General features: G+C 41.6%; 1 protein-coding gene across 3 annotated transcripts in view; it reads right to left on the reverse strand.

Moving 5' to 3' along the window:
• The window catches only part of KDM2B (lysine demethylase 2B), a 166,378-nt gene that overhangs the window by 116,377 nt on the left and 27,409 nt on the right, over positions 1-22,592 (reverse strand). For all 3 annotated transcript variants that reach the window (XM_038373649.2, XM_038373648.2, XM_038373650.1), the window contains 2 exons: positions 6,953-7,131; positions 3,240-3,346 (listed from right to left, as the gene is read on the reverse strand). In XM_038373649.2, coding sequence (XP_038229577.1) covers positions 3,240-3,346; positions 6,953-7,131 — 286 coding nt within the window. The remainder of the gene's footprint in view (positions 1-3,239; positions 3,347-6,952; positions 7,132-22,592) is intronic.

Raw genomic sequence — 22,592 nt, forward strand, 5'->3', positions numbered from 1 at the left:
GAGAGTGCAATAAACATTGTGGTAAGCAGTGGAATTCACAAAGAATGAAACTCCATCAGTACAGAAGTAAAACTGAAGTCAGAGATAGCAAAATAAGAGTTCAGAGAAAGGTGATGAAAATGTTCAGAGACAGAAAAATAATTTAATATGAAAAGTCTGAAAACAGTGAGATTGTTTAGCTTAGAGATGAGACATATAAAAATGAACATGACAGACGTGTATAAAATAAATGAGTGTATAGAGAAAATAGGATCAGCTGCTCATATTTACCCCCTCATAATACCAGAACAAGTGAAAGGCAGTTTATATTTAAAACAGATAAAAGAAAATATTTAAATTTTAAAAAACATAATTAAGCAGTGAAACAAATTATGACTAGATATCATTGAGGTCAAGAGGTTAGTAGGATTTTTAAAAAAGCACTGGAAATTTATATGAATAATGAGACCATCCACACTTATACTACATAGAATAAAAACTAGGGGATATGTTCTCTTAGGTCTCACAGCATAAAACAACTTTTCCTAACCCTGTCAGTTACGACTGATAAGGAGTTTCTATTTCATAAAGGCCTGATCCAGAGTCCTTCGAAGTCAATAGAAAGAACCCCGCTAACTATAAAGGGCTTTGGATCAGGCCCTAATTGTCCAGTATGGAATTCTAGCATGGAAGCATCTGGTACAGAGTCAGTGGTAGAGACGGGTTTCAGAGTAGCAGCCGTGTTAGTCTGTATTCGCAAAAAGGAAAAGGAGTACTTGTGGCACCTAGAGACTAACAAATTTATTAGAGCATAAGCTTTCGTGAGCTACAGCGAGACAGGGCACCATATGAGATAGATCTGTGTTCTGACCTGCATGGAATTCTTATATTCCAAAGAAATTCTCTCATGCAACTTTCTGATGAAAAGATTTTAAAATTTAATTTAAGGGGGGAAATGTATTAAGCATTTTCCCCACAGAAAACAATCCCCCAGTCTTGATACAGAACCCAACAGTAAAGTTCTTATTTCTGGCAGCTGAAATCACACATACTTCAGCAGTTATTTTGCAGCCAACACAACAAAAACCAAAATAATTCTTAACAGCATTTAAATGATAAAATAAATCAAATAATAGCAAAACCAAATTGTTCCTGAATAGAGATTCCAAGGTTCATAGATATTTACTGTGATTCTCTTTAGCTATTTCTGGCATTAGAAATAATCACAAGAACCTACCTGGATGGAAAGGTTTGATTGTACTCATTTGAATTGAGATAAATAGCTCCTCAAATCAAGAGGATACGATCAGTGAAAACTTCACACAGGTAAGAGAAAGTTGATTCACCACCAAATAACGATTGCATAATATCAAACGAAGTTCATTAACCCTAAGATCCCTGGATTTTTCAGGATGCCAACAAAATGAGTGCTGTGGCAGATACGTATATACATCTTCAGCACCCAAAGGATACCTGCAGATTAGTGTTATTATACTAAAGAGCATTTACAGAATGTCTTCTGTCTTCAAAGCACTTTGCAAACATTAATTTATTCCTCTGCAAGGTAGGTAAATATTATTCTGATTTTACAAATGGGGAAACAGAGGTAGAGAGAGAGTAACACCAAAGATTGGGATTTTCAAAGCAGTCTAGGGGATTTAGACACTTTTCCAATTTAAAACATTTTAAATGGGAAAAGTATCTAAATTCCTTACACTATTTTGAAAATCTCAGTCACAGTTTTCAAACTTGAGTGCCTAAAGTTAGCAACTGAAATACATCAATGTGAGTCTCCTCTGCTTGGCACATTTGAAAATTGGACGTTTATAATTAAATGCCTAAATGAGATTTAGTTGCCTAACTTCAGGCACTACAGTTTAGAATTTGGTCCTAAGTGATTTGCAAAGCCTCATGGATTTGTTTAATAGCAGAGCTGGGATTAGAATTTAGTAATTCTGGCTGACAGTAGCATGTTTTACATAATGCAGAAGTTGGTCCAATAAAAGATATTACCTCACCCACCTTGTCTCTCTAGTACCACGTTTAACATTTAGAACATGCCTCTAAAACAGAAATAGGCAGCCAATACAAAACCTACTTAAAAGTTCAGCACTATGTAATACTCATTCACTCGAAGGGTCACTAGCTGTTTCTGTTATTACACTAGCCTATGTCTCACTTAGCATACTAAATCCTATGAAATTTGTCATGTGTGTTTTCAGGCCCCAAAATCTTTTTTTCCCCCACCATTACATGAAAACAGTTTCAAGGGAAATGTCCAAACTGGGTAAACTATCAAATACTGAGTGAAAGCTTCATTCCAGTCACTCATCAGAGATTTCCTTAATTTTTCTCTATTTTGGCTAGTTACCACTCACCCCAGCTCCCCTCCTCTTAGTGACATGATAATAGGCACTGATGCCATAAGTTTATCCACATAATAGGTATAAGACAGGCAGAGACGTGGCAAGCTCTCTCATACTATCTCTCAAATAGGCCTCAACTAGGACCTCTGAAGTGAGAAAGTTCAGTCCTCTGTAGCCTATTATATCTTGGCTTCTCTGTTGAGAATGCAAGCAAGAAAGTCATTAGCACCAACTGAAGTGATGGCGTTTCAATGGGGACACCTACCCATTAGGAAATGGACTGAGATGCACAAGCTCATTTCACCAAACAGTCCTCAGTCTATTACAACTTTTGGCCATTATCACCTGGGATGGGTTTTGAACCATCAGCCTAGAGGTGAAAGGCTCAATTTTCCCTCTGACCTGTTTGCTGTCCTAAGAAGTGATTTATTGCAACAATTCTTTTACCAACAGATCCATATTCCAGATCAGAGCTAGCCTGCAATTCTCAGGGCAAGGGGCAGAACAAGTGACTATTCTTGTCTAAATATTAAAGGAAAAATTCAAGGTTTTTAAAATATTTATAGTTGCATTTAGTGAATTCCAAATTTTACATTGATCATTGATGTAGTATTTTAGAATGAAAGACAGAATGTACCCACCATTATAAAACCAATGACAAGCCATAAGAACATGAAAGATCCATTATAAAGTTCCCAAATACAAAAATCAATCTCCTTAAAAGCTGTAGAAGACCACTAGTATTACACAGATCAAGCAGGTTAGTCAAGCTAGCATCCATCCCTGCTCACTGAGACAAATCAATACTTACCTCAGCTACCAGCATGTGAGTTCAAACAAGAATTAACCAGGGAGGTCAAGATTAGAATTTTTTAGAAACTAAAAGAAACTTACTTTTTCACTTTTGGATACTTCATCTCCGAAATAGCATTCGTGGCATCTGTCTGCTTCTCCTTCAAATGCTGCGGCCACATATTATCCACCCAATCGACTAAGTCCACCTAAAATCCCCACAAGAACCAATGGTTAGTCAGTAAACATGTGGTGGGATGTACTCCCAGCAGTCAAAGCTGGAACAGTGATTGGCAACAATGGCAGATTGGCAGTTTGCATATGCTCAGAGACGGTGAAATCTTCCTTAATAAAACTCACTGTTTCAATCAGAAACCCAAACCTGTGAGGGGTTGAGCACTCTAACTCCCCACTAAATCCTACAGACATTCAAATCAAAAAGTTATGCCACTGAATTCAAGGGGCACAGATTCTGACTCAATGGCACTTGAGTGTACTTCTGGGATTGGGCCATTGCTGGTGTGGGATCACCACAGTGCCAGTATTCAATTGCATATGTGTAGATTGTATCCCAGAAATTGTGATCATGCACATCAAAACCACAATTTTAAAAAATTGAATTATTCTGATATTGTATGTTTTCCAAGGAACATTACCCTGGTGATCTGGCCAAATTCCACCATGAGTAATTACATTACTGCCTACCTAACATTTCCTTGGATAACACTTGGATACAGAATTCTTCCAAGTCCTTGTCTCAAGGCCAAATATTTTCAAAAGTGTGGGCAAGACAAATACTGGGAGCTGAGCAAAACGAGAGAGAAAGAATTGGGTAGAGATGAAGGGAAAGATATGGAGAGTGGAGACAGCTTCGTGGACTACTGAAATAACTGTTGCTTTGGGTGTCATAGGGAATGGGTTCAAATCCCAGCATGGCATTTGAAGTAGAGATAAATCTCTGGTTCATTGTTCTCCGACCCGTGTTATGCAGAAGGTCAGACTAGATAATCGTAATGGCCCATTGGACCTTAAACTCTATTAAAGGGGTGGGGCACATAAACCAGGTTTCAAAAAAGGGAGGACAAAAGAGGGTCAAGCACAAGACAGAGGTTGTAGTACAGCATTTGACCAGGGTGGAGCAGAAGACAATTCAAGAAAAGGAGGCAATATGTAAAAAAATTTGAAACTCAGAAGTGTCATTCTTACCATCCTAAGATCAATAAGCCTCAGAGGACTTTGCAAGACCTAACTGAGGCACAGGTCACAAAATGATACAGGTTCACCTCTGAAGCCATCCAGCACCTCTGTAATGAGCTGCTGTAATGGGAGCTAGAGAGGCCAACCCAGAGGAGCCCTCCTCTCATCCCAGTAAAGGTCAGCACTGCATTCAGCATCCTTACCAGTGGGTCCTTTCAAAGGACCTTCAAGGATGCTACTGGTATCAGACAGCTCTGCCTCTCTGTCCCTAGAGGACTTCCAGAATGGTATGATCTGCAGGATTAGCTTCCCATAGAAAGGCAGACCCAACACCCAATTTTGTAAGAATTTTATGTGCTAGTGAACTTCCCATCTCTACCAGGTATTGTAGATAGCATACCCAACCCTCAGAGGGAGCCAATGGGAGATAATTCAGCCCACAGAAATAGCAAACATACCAATTCCATGAATACCATGGCCATGTGTGACACAGAATTGGTGTTTACAGATAGTGGCTAAATAGCTGAGATCCTCATATAATTCCTACATCCGGATATTGCTATCCATGGCATTCACCTGATTTGCAATCTGAACCCACAGCCTCTGTTTTATGTGGGCAGAGAGCATGCTGGAGCATACACACAACCCTCAACCTCCAGGGAATTAATTCTATAATTATGGTGTCAATTAGGGCATGTTTATACGGCATTTTGGAGTGACCCTCTCAGACCGGAGTGACAGACTTGGGTTAGGAGGGCTCATGCCAATACTCTAAAAATAACTGTATAAACGGTGCTTTCAAATTGCAGCTTGGGCCAGAGTGCGGACTCTGAAGCCCACCCCCTTCCCTAGGCTTCAGTCCTGCTGTCAATAACAACAGCAACCTGCTTGGGTAAAGACAGATGTCCTAAGTACTGGAGTTGATGGAAGTTGCAGCTATTTGAGCTAGGGCTGTCAGTTAATCGCAGTTAACTCATGCAATTAACTAAAAAAATTAATTGCGATTAAAAAAATTAATCGTGATTAATCGCAGTTTTAATCGCACTGTTAAACAATAGAATACCAACTGAAATTTATTAAATATTTTACATGTTTTTCTACATGTTCATATATACTGTATTCTGTGTTGCAATTGAAATCAAAGTATATTATTTTATTACAAATATTTGCACTGTAAAAATGATAAACAACAGAAATACTATTTTTCAATTCACCTCATACAAGTACTGTAGTGCAATCTCTTTGTCGTGAAAGTGCAACTTGCAATTGTAGGCATTTTTTTTGTTACCTAACTGCACTTTACAATGTCCCTTGACTTTACAATGTCACGTGAAAGTGAGAATAGGTATTTGCATGGTACTTTTGTAGCCACATTGCAACATACGTAAGTGCCAGATATGCTAAATGTTCGTATGCCCCTTCATACTTCAGCCACCATTCCAAAGGACATGCTTCCATGATGACGCTCGTTAAAAAAATAATGCATTAATTAAATTTGTGACTGAACTCCTTGGGGGAGAATTGTATGTCCCCTGTTCTGTTTCACCCGTCACGTAATTCATGTTATAGCAGTCTCGGATGATGACCCAGCACATGTTGTTCATTTTAAGAACACTTTCACTGCAGATTTCACAAAACGCAAAGAAGGTACCAATATGCGATTTCTAAAGATAGCTAAAGCACATGATCCAAGGTTTAAGAACCTAAAGTGCCTTCCAAAATCTGAGAGGGATGAGGTGTGGAGCATGCTTTCAGAAGTCTTAAAAGAGCAACACTCTGATGCGAAAACTACAGAACCCAAATCACCAAAAAAGAAAATCAACCTTTTTAATTATCTGAGTCAGAAGCCACCAGCAAATGAACATGCATCGGTCTGCACAGCTTTGGATTGTTATCAAGCAGAGCCCATCATCAACATGGATAAACATCCCCTGGAATGGTGGTTGAAACATGAAGGGACATAAGAATCTTTAGCGCATCTGGCACATAAATATCTTGCAACACCAGCTACAACAGTGCCAGGAGAACGCCTGTTCTTCTTTTCAGGTATATTATACACAAGAAGCGGGCAGCATTATCTCCTGCAAATGTAAACAAACTTCTTTGTCTGAGCGACTGACTGAACAAGAAGTAGGACTGAGTGGACTTGCAGCTCTAAAATTTTAATTTTATTTTTGAATGCAGTTTGTTTTTTTTACATAATTCTACATTTGCAAGTTCAGCTTTCATGATAAAGAGATTGCACTACAACACTTGTCTTAGGTGAACTGAAAATACTATTTCTTTTGTTTTTTTACAGTGCAAATTTTTGTAATCAAAATAAATAAAAGTGAGCATAGTACACTTGTATTCTGTGTTGTAATGAAATTAATGTATTTGGAACATGTAGAAAACATCCAAAATATTTAAATAAATGATATTCTATTTTGTTAACAATACAATTAATCAAATTCATTTTTTTAATCGCTTGACACCCTAATTTGAGCATCTCCCTGGATCAGGCCCCGTGTAAGGGATATGGGATTTGTATCCTATGTATACAGAGCTTGCGATTCTGTAAAGCAGCTGCGTAACTGTGAAGAGGCTAAAAACAAACACAAATAACAGGAACCCCTTACCACATTGGGGCGCTTGACAATGTTCTCCAGCTTTGTGTGACTGAACTCCAGGCTGATGACATTGTAGAGCTTCTCACGTTCAGCCTCCGGTGTTTCATAGTATCTCACAAACTGAGACATAGTCATCTCAATTCCCTTTTGAGTGTTCACATCCATCACATCCACAATCCGACGGCTTCCTGCAAACACACAGAACACTTTAAAAACATTTATTTTGTTTTATTTTGAATTCATAAGTCCAGGGCAATCACAATTTGAGGCTCCTGGGGAATCCCGGGGAATCCCTGGCCACAGGCGAGAGGAACCCAAATCTTACTACCTTCTGGTCTTAGACAGCACAAAGTGAGACAGCAGAGAGGAAGGGCACCCAGCCTGGCACCCAATCCATACCAGATTTCAAGTCCCTGCTCCACCACAAACTTTGTGTGTGATTTTGGGCAAGTAATTTAGTTTTTCTGTGCCTAAGTTCACCATCTGTAAATTGGGGACAATATTACTTCCCTACCTCACATAGGTTGTTGTGAGGAAAAATACATCAACAATTGTGAGGAGCTGAGATACTATGGTAATGGAGGCCACGTAAATAGCTAAGATAGATAGATAGTCCTCTACATTTCTAAATATCCAAGATGCCTTTACTATACTGTGGTCAAAATTGTCCACAAAGAGAAAAATGCCATGTATGAGCCTGCCCCTGTGAGGTGCTGAGCATCACCTCTGGGATTCTGAATGCTCTGAAAAATTCCTACTTGACCTCCGGGGGGGGGGGGGGCGGGGCGCATGGCACACTAAGTACTTTGTAGGATTGGGCCTTCTATTTGGCTCACTGGATACAAGCTTATTTTCAGCTCAAGTGGCATATGCACAAGTCCCATTAGCTCCAGAATGCTGAACAGCAGTTTCAGCTGTCTTTGGTTTCATACAGTCCTCTTTGGCCACTAGGAGGTTTCATCTCCCCCAAAAGTTATGAGAGTCTAATTAGCAACTCATTTGGGTTTGAGAGAGAGTGAACCCAAGAGAGACATGCCTCATTTCCAAGAAAGAAGGATTCAGAAATAAATTCATCCCTTTCCAAAAAACACCCTCCAATACAGTTTCCATACCTGAAGAAATAATTCTAAATAAATGCATTAAAACTAAATGGAAGGTTTGCAAATGCCATCAGAGAAACTCCTTAATAACTACAGCACCAGGCCCATTGTGTGCTTGGGAGCAATATTTCAGCAAGAATGACAGTTTGGACCGTATGACTTTATTAAAACATCCTTTGGCACTGATACTATTGACAGACATGATAATGATTCTGGAAAGGAATCCAAGTCCATAAAGTTTCATAACCAAAGAGAAAGATGTATAGCATGTATATCTGGGGCAGTCCCAGGAGCCCTGCAATTAGTGCTCTTTGCCAACATGTTGAGTGACCAAGATTCAATTCCTTGGTCTGGTCTCAGGAATCCAAGTTCTAGTGTTACTACCCTTTGCGGGGGGTAGGAGGGAAGTTAGTGTCATTTAGTCTCTATCATGTGAATAAATGTGTAAATTATTTAATATTTCCATATTTAAAATAATTTGCATATAATCAAATTTCACTTTAAAAAAATTAGTGTGGATTTAGTGCTAGTGAAGGTGTTGACAAGCACATTTAGCAGCTCTCCACTGTTGTGTGGAACTGTCAAGCTGATCATGCCAACTACATCCTCCATATGCACTCTGACTAAAAGTAGACATAAGATATTGGATCCCCAGGCCTGTGGGAGAAAAGGCTGTGCAAGCACAGCTACGGACATCTATGAGCAGATTGCATGGAGGATGCAGGAGAAGAGGTATGACATGGACCAGTGGCAGTGCCGCATGAAAATGAAGGAACTGCATCAGGCATATCAGAAGGTCAGGGAGGCCAAAAGTTGATCCAGTACCGAGCTGCAAACCTGCTGCTTTACAAAGATCTGCATGACATACTTGGTGGAGACCCCACAACCACCTTGCAAACCAGCATGGATGCATCAGAGGATCCTGACCCAAAAGTCCCTGGCATGAACAGCAAGGAGGAGGAGGTAGTGGAGAATGGGGGACATGCAACGTTTCTAACTATGCCATAAGCTTGGATCCATTTGAGATTCCACCAGAGTCCAATCAATTCCAGCAGTTGAGCATGGGTAAGCCCAATGCAGGGGAAGGAACCTCAGGAAAGTGTGTATTGTACTTCACATTACAATGACATACTAATGGCAACCCCAACTAAAGAGGACACAGCTATCAACTTTTCATTATTTACTTGAACTAGAAGAGTAGCGGTACAACAAAGAGAGGTAATGTTGTTTGCTTTTCACCTCCCCATAGAGTTAGACAAGGGGGACCATGTGGAGCAATTTGTTTTTGTACACAGGGATGTCCATTGAATCCTCCTGAGAGATCTCTATGAAACTGTTGCAGAGGTACTCTGCAGTCCTCTCCCAAAGGTTTTTAGGGATGGTAGCCTTATTTCTTCCTCCCTGATAGGACTCTTTCCCACACCAGTCAGCGTTAACTTCAGCAGGTGTCATTGCAGTAAACAGGTTAGCAACACATGGGCCCAGGCACCTTTGGGACGCCAGCAGCAGCAGCGCCACTATTACCCTCAGGAGTGAGATATCAGCTAAAATCACCACTGCCTATGGAAAATGGTGCCATTATTCAGTGCCATTGCCCTATACACACAGTTTCATGCAACCAAGCAATTCCCTCCTCTTTTCCCTCACCACTGGTAGACCACACTCACTCTGGCTGATGCTGTAACTGGCACAAGCACTCCGAAGCAGAAGTGTAAATAAGCATGTCTTGTTTAAACTTTACAAGAGAAGGGAGTTCTGAATCTTAACTTTCACTTTCCATTGTGACTATAGCGACAATGTGACTATATTGACCTCTGTGTGTTTTATCTGCAGCTGCTGCAGCCTTGAGGGGTTCCCCCTCCACACCCATGGAACACCTGAGCCAGATAAGGAGGAGAAAAAAAGATGATTTGGGACGACACGTTCAGTTGGATCTTGCAAGTCAGTGCTGCATCAGACTGTGAGCAAGGGGGCCTGGAGGGTGAACACTGCAGACAGCCTGGAGAAGGAAAGAGCAAACAGGACAAGGCCAAGGAAACCCAGCAGGAAAAAAGAGAAAGATACAACAGAAGATAATGTAGCTTCTCCAGCAGCAACACAGAAGCTGCAAACTCTTGTGAACCTATAGGGTTAACAATCTCGGGCTTGTCTACTTTTCCAGTTCATGGAGAACTCAATTACAGCACTTCCCTACACAACCCTCAACATTCCACATCCCTACCCCTGATGCCACTCCACTCCAGGTGACATTATGGACAACCACAGCTTCACATACAGCAACTGTAGCTTTCAAAAGTCAGTGTATGTGTGGGTAAAATGAATATGAATGTTCTTTCCCCTTGTTAGGTTCTGTTCCATTAATGTTTTAAGTTTTTAAGCTATTAAATTTTAACTTGCACAGATTTTTCTTTTCAATGGTTTGTTACTGAATAAAATTGTATTATTTGGAAAATAATTCTTCTTTATTAGTTCACAACATATGCTACAAAGTGCCTAGCAGTTCTGAAAGCGCCTACTTACTTGTTACTGTACAGTGTGACAACTCACAGTATCAATGGCAAACCCAGTGTAATATTTATAAACGTACAGCAAGCACCGCAGAATAGATGCATGACAGTGTTATAGTCATACATGTACACCAAGCAACACACAATTCCTAATAGGCCCAAAACAACAGGGCCAGGTAGAGCATGGTACACCACAATACATTTCTGTGACTCGCTGTTAAAGTGCTCTTTCAAAGACCTCCCTGAGCTGCATAGCTCTGTGTTGAGCAATTCTAATAGTCATTGTGTCCGTCTGTTCCAACTCAGCAGACAACTTTTCCCCTTTTGCTTCACAGATATTATGTAGCACACAGCCTGGCAGCTATAACCATTGGGATGTTTTTTCACTGAGATCCAATCTTGTGAGTAAAAAAAAATGCCAGGGTCCCTTTAATCTACTACAAGCACATGCTACACCTGCTGAGCCAGTAGCTGAATCTTTCCTTGGTGCTGTCCGAGATGGCTGGCATATGGCTTTATGAGCCAGATGAGCAAGAGGTAGACTGGGTACCCCAGAATCACTACTGGCATTTCAACATCACCAATGGTAATTCACCAGTTGGGAAGAAAGTACCTGCTTGCAGCTTTCTGAACAGTCCCGTGTTTTTAAAGATGTGAGCATCATGCATTTTCCCTGACCAGCCAACACCGATGTCAGTGAAGCATCTCCAGTGACCCACCAAGCTTGCATAATCATAGAAAAATAGAACTTTCTGTTGAGATACTCTGTAGCAAAGAGCAATGGTGACAAAATAGGGACATGCATGTCATCTACTGCTCCACCACAGTTCGGGAACCCCACTGCTGCAAATCCATCCATTATGTCCTGCACATTACCGAAGGTCACAGTCCTGCATAGCACGAGAAGATTACTGGCCCTGCATATTTGCATGACAACAGCTCCCACACTGAATATTCCAACTCCAAAATGGTTTCCCAGTGACCAGCAGCAATCCAGCATTGCAAGTTTCCACCTGCAATTGCCACTCACTTCTCCACACTGTTAGCACAGCTCTCGTTTTGGGGTCCCTGGTGTTGGAGGGCTGGGGAAAGCTTGGCATACAGGTCCAGGAATGTGGCCTTGCACATCTGAAAGTTTTGTATTCATTGCTCATCATCCCAAGCCTGCATTATAATACGTTCCCATCAGTCAGTGCCATTCTTGGGCCCAGAAGCAGCTCTCCATCATCTGCAGCTGATCCATGAACGCCACCAACAATCTTGAATTAGTTCTCGGTATATTCCACAGCAATCCGTCCTCCAAGAAATCATCATATTCCCCATTGATTCGTTTTTTCTTGGTGCTCTGCAATACCAGAGAATCGTGGCGTCCTGTGCTTGCAATGCTTATGACACTAGTGCAGAGCTCTGCAGGTTCCATGCTTCTGTCAGAGATGGTGGACAGTAAGGAGGGTGGTGTGGGTTGTGGATTTTTTTAAAAAGGCATGAAAATTATGGATATATATGACATTATGGGATGGAGAAAGTTGCCCTCTGCGAAGCTGAACCCTTGCTCCCAGTCACTCCTGCGTGACTCATTTCTGCCCCCGATGAATTGACAAAACTTCCCAAAAGACAGCATGCTGGACAGTGGCAGGTTGCACACAGGGATCAGGTTGCACACAGGGATGCCTAACCTCGGTACACCTTGCTGTGCATTGACACAAGCGCTCCTGGTAAGTATGTGCAGTAGCAACTCAAGGACCCAAGTGTACATGTGCACAAGCAACACACTAACTGCGGCAGCTTTATGCCAAAGTACTTGCATTGGCCAAGTCTATAGTGTAGACATGGCCCGGACACAGGACCTTGAACTGGGGAGTCAGAGAAGCTAGGCCTGCCTAGGTCACCATCAAAGGATGGTAGGGCTTTAGATAATATACATAGCATGCAGACTGTTTATTGTTTAAAAATCCTTTTTTCCTCTTATGCATTGATCCTACTTTACAAGAAATAATCATTTTGTTTTAAAAAGACTGTCTGGTTCTGTGCACCACTGGTCACAGGCTCCTGAAAGGAAGGACTGCAGGTGCCCAAACGCAGTCAGACCTGCAGAGTAAGAACTGTTGATATAAAGGATGCTGTCGCCCAGGACTCACCCTAAGAGTGGGAGAACTGTGGAATTCCCCACCAGGATAGGTAAAGGCACAAGGCCCCAGGGTGCACTCAGAGAGCAGAAATGGTACAAAGGTGCAGCTAGCCCTGCAACTGTGACAGCAGGTCAATGTGTTATAAACAACGTAATGCAATTGTCTTCTTGATCATTCTTCTTTTTTTCTAGCCCACTCCCCTGCACTCTTACCGCATAGACTTTGAAGGCCAGAAGGAACCAACATGATCATCTAGTCTGACCTCCTGCACATCACAGGCCACAGAATCTCACCCACCCACTCCAGTCATAGGTCTATAACCTCTGGTTGAGTTACTGAAGTCCTCAAATCTTGATATGAAGACTTCAAGTTAGAGAATCCACTATTCACTCTAGTTCAAACTAGCAAGTGACCCATGCCCCCATTCTGCAGAGGAGGCAAAAAAAAAAAAAACCCCACCCAATAAAACACCAGGGTTTCTGCCAATCTGGTCTGGGGATAATGCCTTCCTGACGCCAAATATGGCAGTCAGTCAGACCTTGAGCATGTGGGCAAGATCCACCAGCCAGACACCTGGGAAAGAATTATCTGTAGTAACTCAGAGCCTTCTACATATAGTGTCCCATCTCTGGCTGTTGGAGATATTTGCAACGAGCAGTCCCAGATGGGCCATATGCCACTGTAGGCAATCTCATCATACCATCCCCTCCATAAATTTACTAAGTTCAGTCTTGAAACAAGTTAGGATGTTCAAACAACAACTTGAAACAAGGTTGCCCCCTCTACTCCCCTTGAAAGGTTGTTCCAGAACTTCACTCCTCTGATGGTTAGAAACCTTTGTCTAATTTGATACCCAAACTTGTTGATGTCCAGTTTATATCCATTTGTTCTTGTGCTAATACTGGCCCTTAACTTAAACAACTTCTCCCTCCCTGGTGTCTATCCCTCCAATATATTTATGGAGAGAAATCCTATCTCCCCTCTGCCTTTGCTTTGTTAGACTAAAGAAGCCATGCTACTTAAATCTCCTCTAGTAAAGTAGGTTTTCCATTCTTCTGATCATCCTAGTAGCCTCCCTTTGCACTTGTTCCAATGTGAATTCATCTTCTTAAACATACGAGACCAAAACTGCACACAGTATTCCAAATGAGGTCTCACCAGTGCCTCGTACAATGGTAACAACACATCCCTATCTCTATTGGCAATATCTTGTCTGATGCATCCTAGGGATTGCATTAGCCTCTCCCATGGCCACGTCACATTGGCAGCTCATACTCATGCTGTGATTGACCAACACACCCAGGTCTTTCTCCTTCTTTGTTTTTAACTGGTAAATCCCCAGCTTACAGCAAAAATTTTTGTTAGCTGCACTGTGCACTATCAAATTTCATCCCAATCCTATTACTCCAGTTTCCAAGGTTGTCCAGATCTTCTTGTATGATATTCTTAAGGGAAGGCATGTTCCTCGTCTCTATTGCAATAACTCCCAACTTTGTGTCATACACAAATTTTATTAACACCCTCCCACTTTTTGTGCCAAGGTAATTAATGAAAATGTTAAATAAAATTGGTCCCAAGACTGATCCTTGAGGAATTCCACTAGTAATCTCCCTCCAACCTGAGAGTTTACCTTTCAGCTTGACCTGTTGTAATCTTTCCTTTAATTTTTAACCTCCTCTTTGACTCATCCTAACTTAGATTGTAAGCTCCTTTAGCAAAGGAACTCTTGTTATCTGCATTGTGCAGTGCAATGTATATCCATGGTGCAATATAATAACCATGAAAAGTGGTGTATGTGAATGCAGTGTTCATGCACATACTATTGGCAGGCACTATTTGGCCCACAAGATTTGAAAATTTCCAATTGATGATATTTCATTCTAATTTGTGTTATATTACAAGGATGCAAAATTTAAGGAGACTAATCTTTACATTCAGACTCTTGTCCAACTCACTAACAAGCTGACGTTCTCTTCACAGGCTCATTACAAGTAGACTGGGAACACAGTTAAAATAATACAAAGGAGCCAGACTTTCTGGCAATCGCTAGTAAATCAATTTCTGGAAATCTGGTGCCCTGTATAGGTAAACCCTACACAACCTCATTAATGCTGTAAGGCCATCCCTGTTGGCAGAGGAAGAAAAATTTGACAAGAGGAGCAGGAAAACCAGTGGACAGATACTTCCCTCCATCCTCCACAGGAGGTGGCACTTCCAAAGACAGCAATAGGGGGTGCAAACTGGGCTCAAAGAACCAATCTATCTATTGAAATCTGCATAGATCCTGAAGGACACAAGGCAATGAGAGGACATATGGAGACTGGCAGCCCTTTAGGCAAAGGATATAACTCTGAGCTGTGTCAGGGAGTGATTCTGTGGACTGAGGAACTAACCTTGCTGGGACTGTTTGTAACCCAAAAGACTAAAGTGCAGCCTTGATGGCAATGCAAGGCACAGCCCAAAAGAAAAGCAATCTCAGGATGGCTTAGTTATCTTTAGATCAACCATCTGAACATTCAAGATAAGTACCTGAATACTACCTTCTTCACCATTGTGGACTGAGATGAGGAAGGAAAGAGTACCATACTCTTCTTTAATACCTATCCTTCCTCTTTCCATATATGGAGTCCCGCCTCCCTCCCACAGAGTCAGAGAACAAGACCCTTTCAACCTCTGTACAACGGTATCACCACAAGGTGCAAGAACATTCCATCCTCCCCAATATGGGCCAGTGGCCTCATGCTCCCCACCCACCTCCTCGCTGCTTGGGCTTCATGATGATTCCAGCTCTTACCTCCAGCTAACACCCTGTTCCCCCACCACTGGTTCCCATCCAGAGGAAAGGAAAAGGAGTTAGAAACCAGCAGTAAGGGGAAACAGGTCAAGAGTGCTTGAAAGCCGAGACAGATTCCAGGTGTGGGGAGGCAGGTCAGGTCAGGATTACTTCATCCTGGACTCCTAACCCCTGACCATCTTCAGGGTTCACAAATCACCCCCTTGTCTCTGTCACAGAGCCTCCAATGCCCACTCAAGTCCCTAAAAATTAGCCAGCTCCCAGGTATCAGCTAACCAAGAATAAGTTAAGGCATGGGCACCCAAAGTCCAGCCTGCTGGACAAATGCAGACCATAATGCTCTGCGGTGTGGGACATAGCCACACTCATAAGGTACATTTACACTGTAATAAAAGGCCTGTGGCAATGCCATGGCTGGGCTCACTCAGCTGACTCGAGCTGACGGGGCTCAAGCTGTGGGGCTAAATATTGCCACACAGACATTTGGGCTCTCGCTGGAGCCCAAGCCTGAACATCTACACAGTGATTTTACAGTCCTGCAGCCTGAGCCTCACAAATCTGATTCAGCTGACACAGGCCAGCTGCGGGTATTAAATTGCTGTGTAGATGTACTCATATTAATAAGGCAGGGTAGGCTGCAGCAACAACAGGTCACATGTGGAACGCTTCATCATACCACTGAGCTCCACATGGACCACTGCATCCTGGGAGCTGTAGTCTACAAAGAGCTAACATTCCATTACAAACTAGGGAAGCTGCCTGCAATTTGCTATATACTATGTAGCCCTTGGGCTCCTGGAAAGTTGCCCAACTAACCCGTGGGTGGGCAGGCCTGGATATTACTGTGTTAAGTGGAAGAGTTGGGGTTTATTCTGCAGCAGGCTTCGCTTTGATTTAGAGGCAGAAAGCTACAGTAATGCTGAGGCTGCAAGGGAAGGCATTTTACTTCATAGAAAAGAAATCTCTCTCTTCTACATGTGATGCTGCTTATTCATGGAACAGAAGCTAATCCCCTGAGGAGCAGACGGAGAGTAACTGAGGTACAAGCTCTTCACCACCCCCTAGCAACAAAAGAAAGCAAATAACTAGGAAAAAGGAGTTTAGCTGTAGATATGTGAATCAGAAAGCAAAAAAGGGACTCAAGGATGATGTTACGGACACAGAAAATCTGTTGTGGTTGCTCTGGTCCGCAGTCCTGGCATAATCCATATTACGGGGATTCAAGAAAAAATATGGACAAACTATACAAATATGCTCTCCCTTTGTAGCTCCTATAGGTTAGCAAGCCACTGCACAAACATTAACAAATTAAAATAACACTACTCTCGGATGGATATCTTTATTCCCATTACATACAGATGAGGAAGCTGAGTTGCCTTACCTAGAGCTCATGACTCTCATTCCAGTGCTTTAAACACTAGACCATGCTATCTTGCTTTGAAAATTTTCTCCTACTACCTAATCCCTGCCTGTTGGTAATACACACTTTCTAGGGGGCAACAGTAGGCAAACTGCTATTCACAACTATGGAGGGGAAGAGCTGCACTTCCTGGCGCTATTGCTAATTACAGGTGCCACACTTGCTGCTGCAAAAGTCTCTACAAAGCATATTTTGTGAATGATTTTGCCTAGATTCGTTCCAGAAAATGAAGCGTGCTTAACAAAGGTTCCTGGGAACTGCTGGACCTGAGCCCCAAATCATTTGCCAAAACTCTTTTCTATCTGCACTGCAGTTCGTAACCACACTGTGTTTCTTTAATGCATATTGTAACAATTCGCCAGAGGGAGATAGCCATGAGGGGCCTATATATACCTAATCCTGAGCTGGTGGAGCAGGGGCTTCAACTTTATCTAGGTTTCCAGCTGGAGGAAAGCTACTCACCCACTTTTGACCTTACGTGGCATGAGAGTATTATTCAGACAACATGTCTCCAGTCCTCAATATGTTCTGCTCTCTTTCCAGGTATGGAACTCACATTAATATTAGTGGGGACTGAACAAATCTGGAATATGTAATAGGTGACCAGAATATGTGAGCAAGTGATAACCAAGGTGAATCAGAGGGAAATCTTCCTTTTGTGTTTTCTATCTAGCATATTATGTTTCTTCCCTCAAATGTATAGACCCTTTGCATGGGTTGGCAAGTAAAGGGTGAAATCTGTCTTCCCCGGTAGAGGCAAGACCATGTGCCCTATGGGTAGGGATGATCCAAAAACTGGTCCATAATAGGATTGAGCTTCCCTGAAGTAAATTAGCTATAGTCCTCACAACTACTAGTAGACAGCTGTGTCTGGAGGATTCTGATCTAGCTGAAACTAGGAGCCAAACTCATGTGAGACAAATCTAGCTGGAAAAAAACTCCTTCAGAGGGGCTTGAACTTTAGAAATCAAGCTGCAATAGCCTTCTGATTTATGTCACTTACTGTGGGAAATCTCTGTTAATCAGTGTTTTGGTAGGGCTCCAAAAAGCTCAAGTTCACCAGTTAGTTGGACCAGCATGTGGGTGTTGATCCCATACACAGCTACACCTCACCTGACCTTTCCTAGTAAGGCAAGCATATATTCCTCTATGCTTTGGGAAAACACGAATATAACACAAATTGGGAGGGGGATAATCCCTAGGAAAGTGGATTCCAAAGGTCCTCGCTCAACCCTAGTGATCAGTAAAACTTCCTGATTTTAGCAATACAGTAACAAATGAAATTAATATATAGTAGCTACAGGATCCACCAGGGGGCATTAAAGAACAAAGGAAAATAGAGTTTTAACAAGGACACTTTCACAATCTCTTCTGCATGTCTACAACAATAATAATTTCATGCCCCAGCATTTTCCCAACCTGAAGGTGCAGTTTAACCCCTCATTACTGGAGAAATATTTCAAAGCCATCAACCAGCTTCTTTGCAATTCTTTGCTTTTTCTCATTATCCCTCCCCTTCCAAATGTCTGTCCCTACCCAGTTCCTGCTTTCAGCCCTCACAGTGTCACTACATGGCTGGCCTGCAGAAGAAAGGGCCTTTGCACAGAGAGGTTATAGTTTTTTCCTCTTATGGAGATGTAACTATAAAGTACATGCACCTTCCCGCACCCGGATGTCTGCAATTTTATTATTTGCCATAAAACTGCCAAACTGCAATAACCCATGTGATTAGGTTTTTCATGTAACAAAAGTTATGGTACTTAAACTCTTCCTGCAGTCATGCTCTGAGCCAGTAATAGTCTCATGAAACCTGCATTTTATGGGACTGGACTAAAGAGAGAGGCTTAAAGTGAATAATGCTCTGAGTGACACCTTACAGAGCCAATTAATAACTTTACACTTATCAAAAACATACACTCTAATTCCAAGATGAGCTTTTGGGGTAAACTTCAGACTGACAAAACATCAGGGAGGAAAATGTTTTCGTATGACAGCCAGTCATTTTTAGGACACTGCTTATATTTAGGTTTCAGAGTAGCAGCCGTGTTAGTCTGTATTCTCAAAAAGAAAAGGGAGTACTTGTGGCACCTTAGAGACTAACAAATTTATTTGAGCATAAGCTTTCATGAGCTACAGCTCAATCCTTTCCTTTCCTGTAGGTGCTCTACAGCAGTGGTTCTCAACCAGAGGTATGTGTACCCCTGGGGGTTCGCAGCGGTTTTCCAGAGGGTGAGTCAACTCATCTAGATATTTGCCTAGTTTTACAGGCAAACAGGCTGCATAAAAAGCTCTAGTGAAGTCAGTACTCACTAAAAATTTCATACAGACAATGACTTGTTTATACTGCTCTATATACTATTATACGATAAGTATCACACTGAAATGCAAGTACAAATTTATATTCCAATTGATTTATTTTATAATTATATGATAAAAATGAAAAAGTAAGCAATTTTTCAGTAATAGTGTGCTGTAACTCTTTGTATTTTTATGTCTGATTTTGTAGGCAAGCAGTTTTTAAGTGAGGTAAAACTGGGATACATAAGACAAATCAGGCTCCTGAAAGTGGTACAGTAGTCTGGAAAGGTTAAGAACCATTTCTCTACAGGTTTCAGAGTAGCAGCCGCGTTAGTTTGTATTCGCAAAAAGAAAAGGAGTACTTGTGGCACCTTAGAGACTAACAAATTTATTTGAGCATAAGCTTTCGTGAGCTACAGCTCACTTCATCCGATGCATCCGATGAAGTGAGCTGTAGCTCATGAAAGCTTATTTCTCTACAGTAAGGCAGAGCCCTGCCATGGACAGCTTACCATCTAACTAGACAACATACAGAAAAGGAGGAGAGGAGAAGTGATACAAGATCTTTTGTGTTGTGTTTTTGCGGGGTTGAGGGGAATTGGGATTTAAATTTTTTTCTAATTTTTTTTTACCCTCTCCTTTCCATTATTTGAGACATCAATTTCTTCCAAAAGGTCCTCCTGACAAAGGGCTCTATTATTTTAATAAGAAATAGGTTTATATTGAGAAAATGCATTCATACAGATTAAGGAATTTAGTGTTAATAGGAACCTGATAAAAAGTATTCCTTTACCCTACAGTACTGGTCCAAATCACTACTGCACCTCACAGTGATAACACACAGTTTGGGGCAATTATTTTTTTTTTTTAATAAGTGAAATGCTAGTTTGACAGCAACAGAGACTGAAGTCATCTATTTTCCCTACAGAGTATGTACAATGGAGCACAAACAAGAACAGTGCTGAGGAACCACACCCACAGGTGGAGAGGGCAATTTAGTTTTCATAGCCTTTTTTACATACTAAACTTTCCAGCAGCCTGTATTTCATTACCAGAGCAGCTCCACCAGTGGTACACGTGGCCCAAGCATTTGACAGAATGGTGGTATTATCGCAGTATCAATGGTGAATTGCAAATGTGGGCCTCCAGCCATGTCTGTTTCCTGTTTGACATTTTTGCTGAGTCTGCCCACAAGGGGTCCAGCTGTGGTAGTGGTTTCCTGTCATAACCACTTAATCACTACAAACTGGACTTAGACCTTAAACTACCCTCAGATAGCAAGAGCTTGTAGTCACTACCAATCAGCAGTGAAATCAAGCAGAAATAAATTTTGAGAGTCTGTCTAGACCTGAATTAAAAGATGTGTTGTCAACATATTAGCTAACCGTTAGTACTAGAAATCTAGTGTTCAGGCTTTAATTTGAGAAGTTTATCTTGAGTTAAAGCTTTAGCACTTTAGACTTCTAGGATGTGTTAGTTAACACATGTAGCTAAGGGCTTGTCTACTTTAAAGTTATTTCAGATTAAGGTAGGGTGTGAATTCAAAGTGCAACAGCAATTATGAAATAGCTCCCCATGTGGATTGTTTTATCCGCTTTGTGGATTAAGCCAAAATGGAAAAAAAAAGGCATTCTTATTCAGGAATATATGATTGATATGAGTAGAAGCCAATCAAACCAAGGTAGTCCCAGAGTTTCAGATGAGGGCAGCTACAAACTGCTTCAATTGTACACAAATTAGGTGCAGCACTCCAGATTCCAAGCAAGCGGCTAATGCAGCCTTGACTTGACACAATCATTCACAAACTCTGGGACTAGCCTCCGGCCCTAGCTCTAACTCTTCCCAAGAGAGGGAACAGTAAAGTTCCACAATTTTGCCAGTTCCATCAGAGAATCAATGGTTGTATTATTTCTTCCTAGACCCTCAGGCACTGGGATCAGAGAGAGAGAGGGAGGAAAAATTGAGAAATCACATTACACCATGTGAACAACATATGTGACTGCATGTGTAGTCAGCTACTTCAAAGATCTAATGTTTTTCATTAAAAAAAAATCTGTCAAGTCCTATTGGCACTGCTTACTGCTGAATATGTAAATCCCTGGTTATTGGGTGCTGGTTTGATTTATAGGAACAGGATATTTTCAAGTGATCAACTCTTGCATGACTTCCTCTCTGTTTCATCATGACCTATTATGAAATTAGGGTATAAAATGAGGCATGTACAGTACAGCAGTCTCATCATAAGAAGATGGATTAAAAAAGAAAAAGTGAGAAGCCATTAAAGGGAAGGGTAAGAAAAAAAGATGAAGACGAAAGGATGAGCCATACATGACTTCTACAACTGGAAAAGAAAAACCTCCTGTCCAAGAATTTTTGGTATAAGCTGGGGATTTATCAGTTGGAAGTGACAGAGGAGGAGCAAGACCTTGATGTATTGGTTGATCTCAGGATGAGTATGAGCCGCCAGTGTGATGCGGCCGTGAAAAGGCTAATGCAGTCCTAGGATGCATCAGGAGAAGTATTTCCAATAGAGATAGGGAAGTGATAGTATCGGTTTACAAGGCACTGGTTTTAGTATCGGTATACAAGGGCACCTCATCTGGAATACTGTGTGCAGTTCTGGTCTCACATGTTTAAGAAAGATTAATTCAAACTGGAACAGGTGCAAAGAAAGGCTACCAAGATGATAAGAGGAATGTAAAACCTAGCTTACAATATGAGACTCAAAGAACTGACTTGTTTAGCTTAACCAAAAGAAGGCTGAGGGAAGATATGATTACTGTCTATAAATACATCAGAGGGATAAAAACCAGAGAAGGAGAGGAGTTATTTAAGTTAAGCACAAATGTGGACACAAGAACAAAAGGATAAAAACTGGCCATCAGCAAGTTTAGGCTTGAAATTAGACAAAGGTTTCTAACTATCAGATGAGTGAAGTTCTGGAACAGCCTTCCAAGGGGAGCAGTGAAGGCAAAAAACGTAATTGGCTTCAAGACTGAGCTTGGTAAGTTTATGGAGAGGATGGTGTGATGAGACTGCCAACAATGGCATGTAGCCGATCTGCAACTGCTAACAGCAAGTATCTCCAACGGCCAATGATGGGACACTAGATGGGGAGGGCTCCGAGTTATTACAGAGAATTCTTTCCCAGGTTTCTGGCTGGTGGGTCTTGCCCAAATGCACAGGCTCTAACTGATCTCTGTATTTGGGGTCAGGAAGGAATTTTCCCCCAGATCACACTGCCAGAGACCCTTGGCGGGGGGAGGGTTTCCTCTGTCCCATGAGGCATGGATGACTTGCAGGTTTAAACTAATGTAAATGGTGGATTCTCCGTAACCTGAAGTCTTTAAATCATTATTTGAGGACTTCAGTAATTCAGCCAAAGATGACGGGTCTAGTAC

This window comes from Dermochelys coriacea, chromosome 15 (assembly GCF_009764565.3).
Source record: "Dermochelys coriacea isolate rDerCor1 chromosome 15, rDerCor1.pri.v4, whole genome shotgun sequence".
In the NCBI taxonomy this organism is placed as follows: domain Eukaryota; kingdom Metazoa; phylum Chordata; order Testudines; family Dermochelyidae; genus Dermochelys; species Dermochelys coriacea.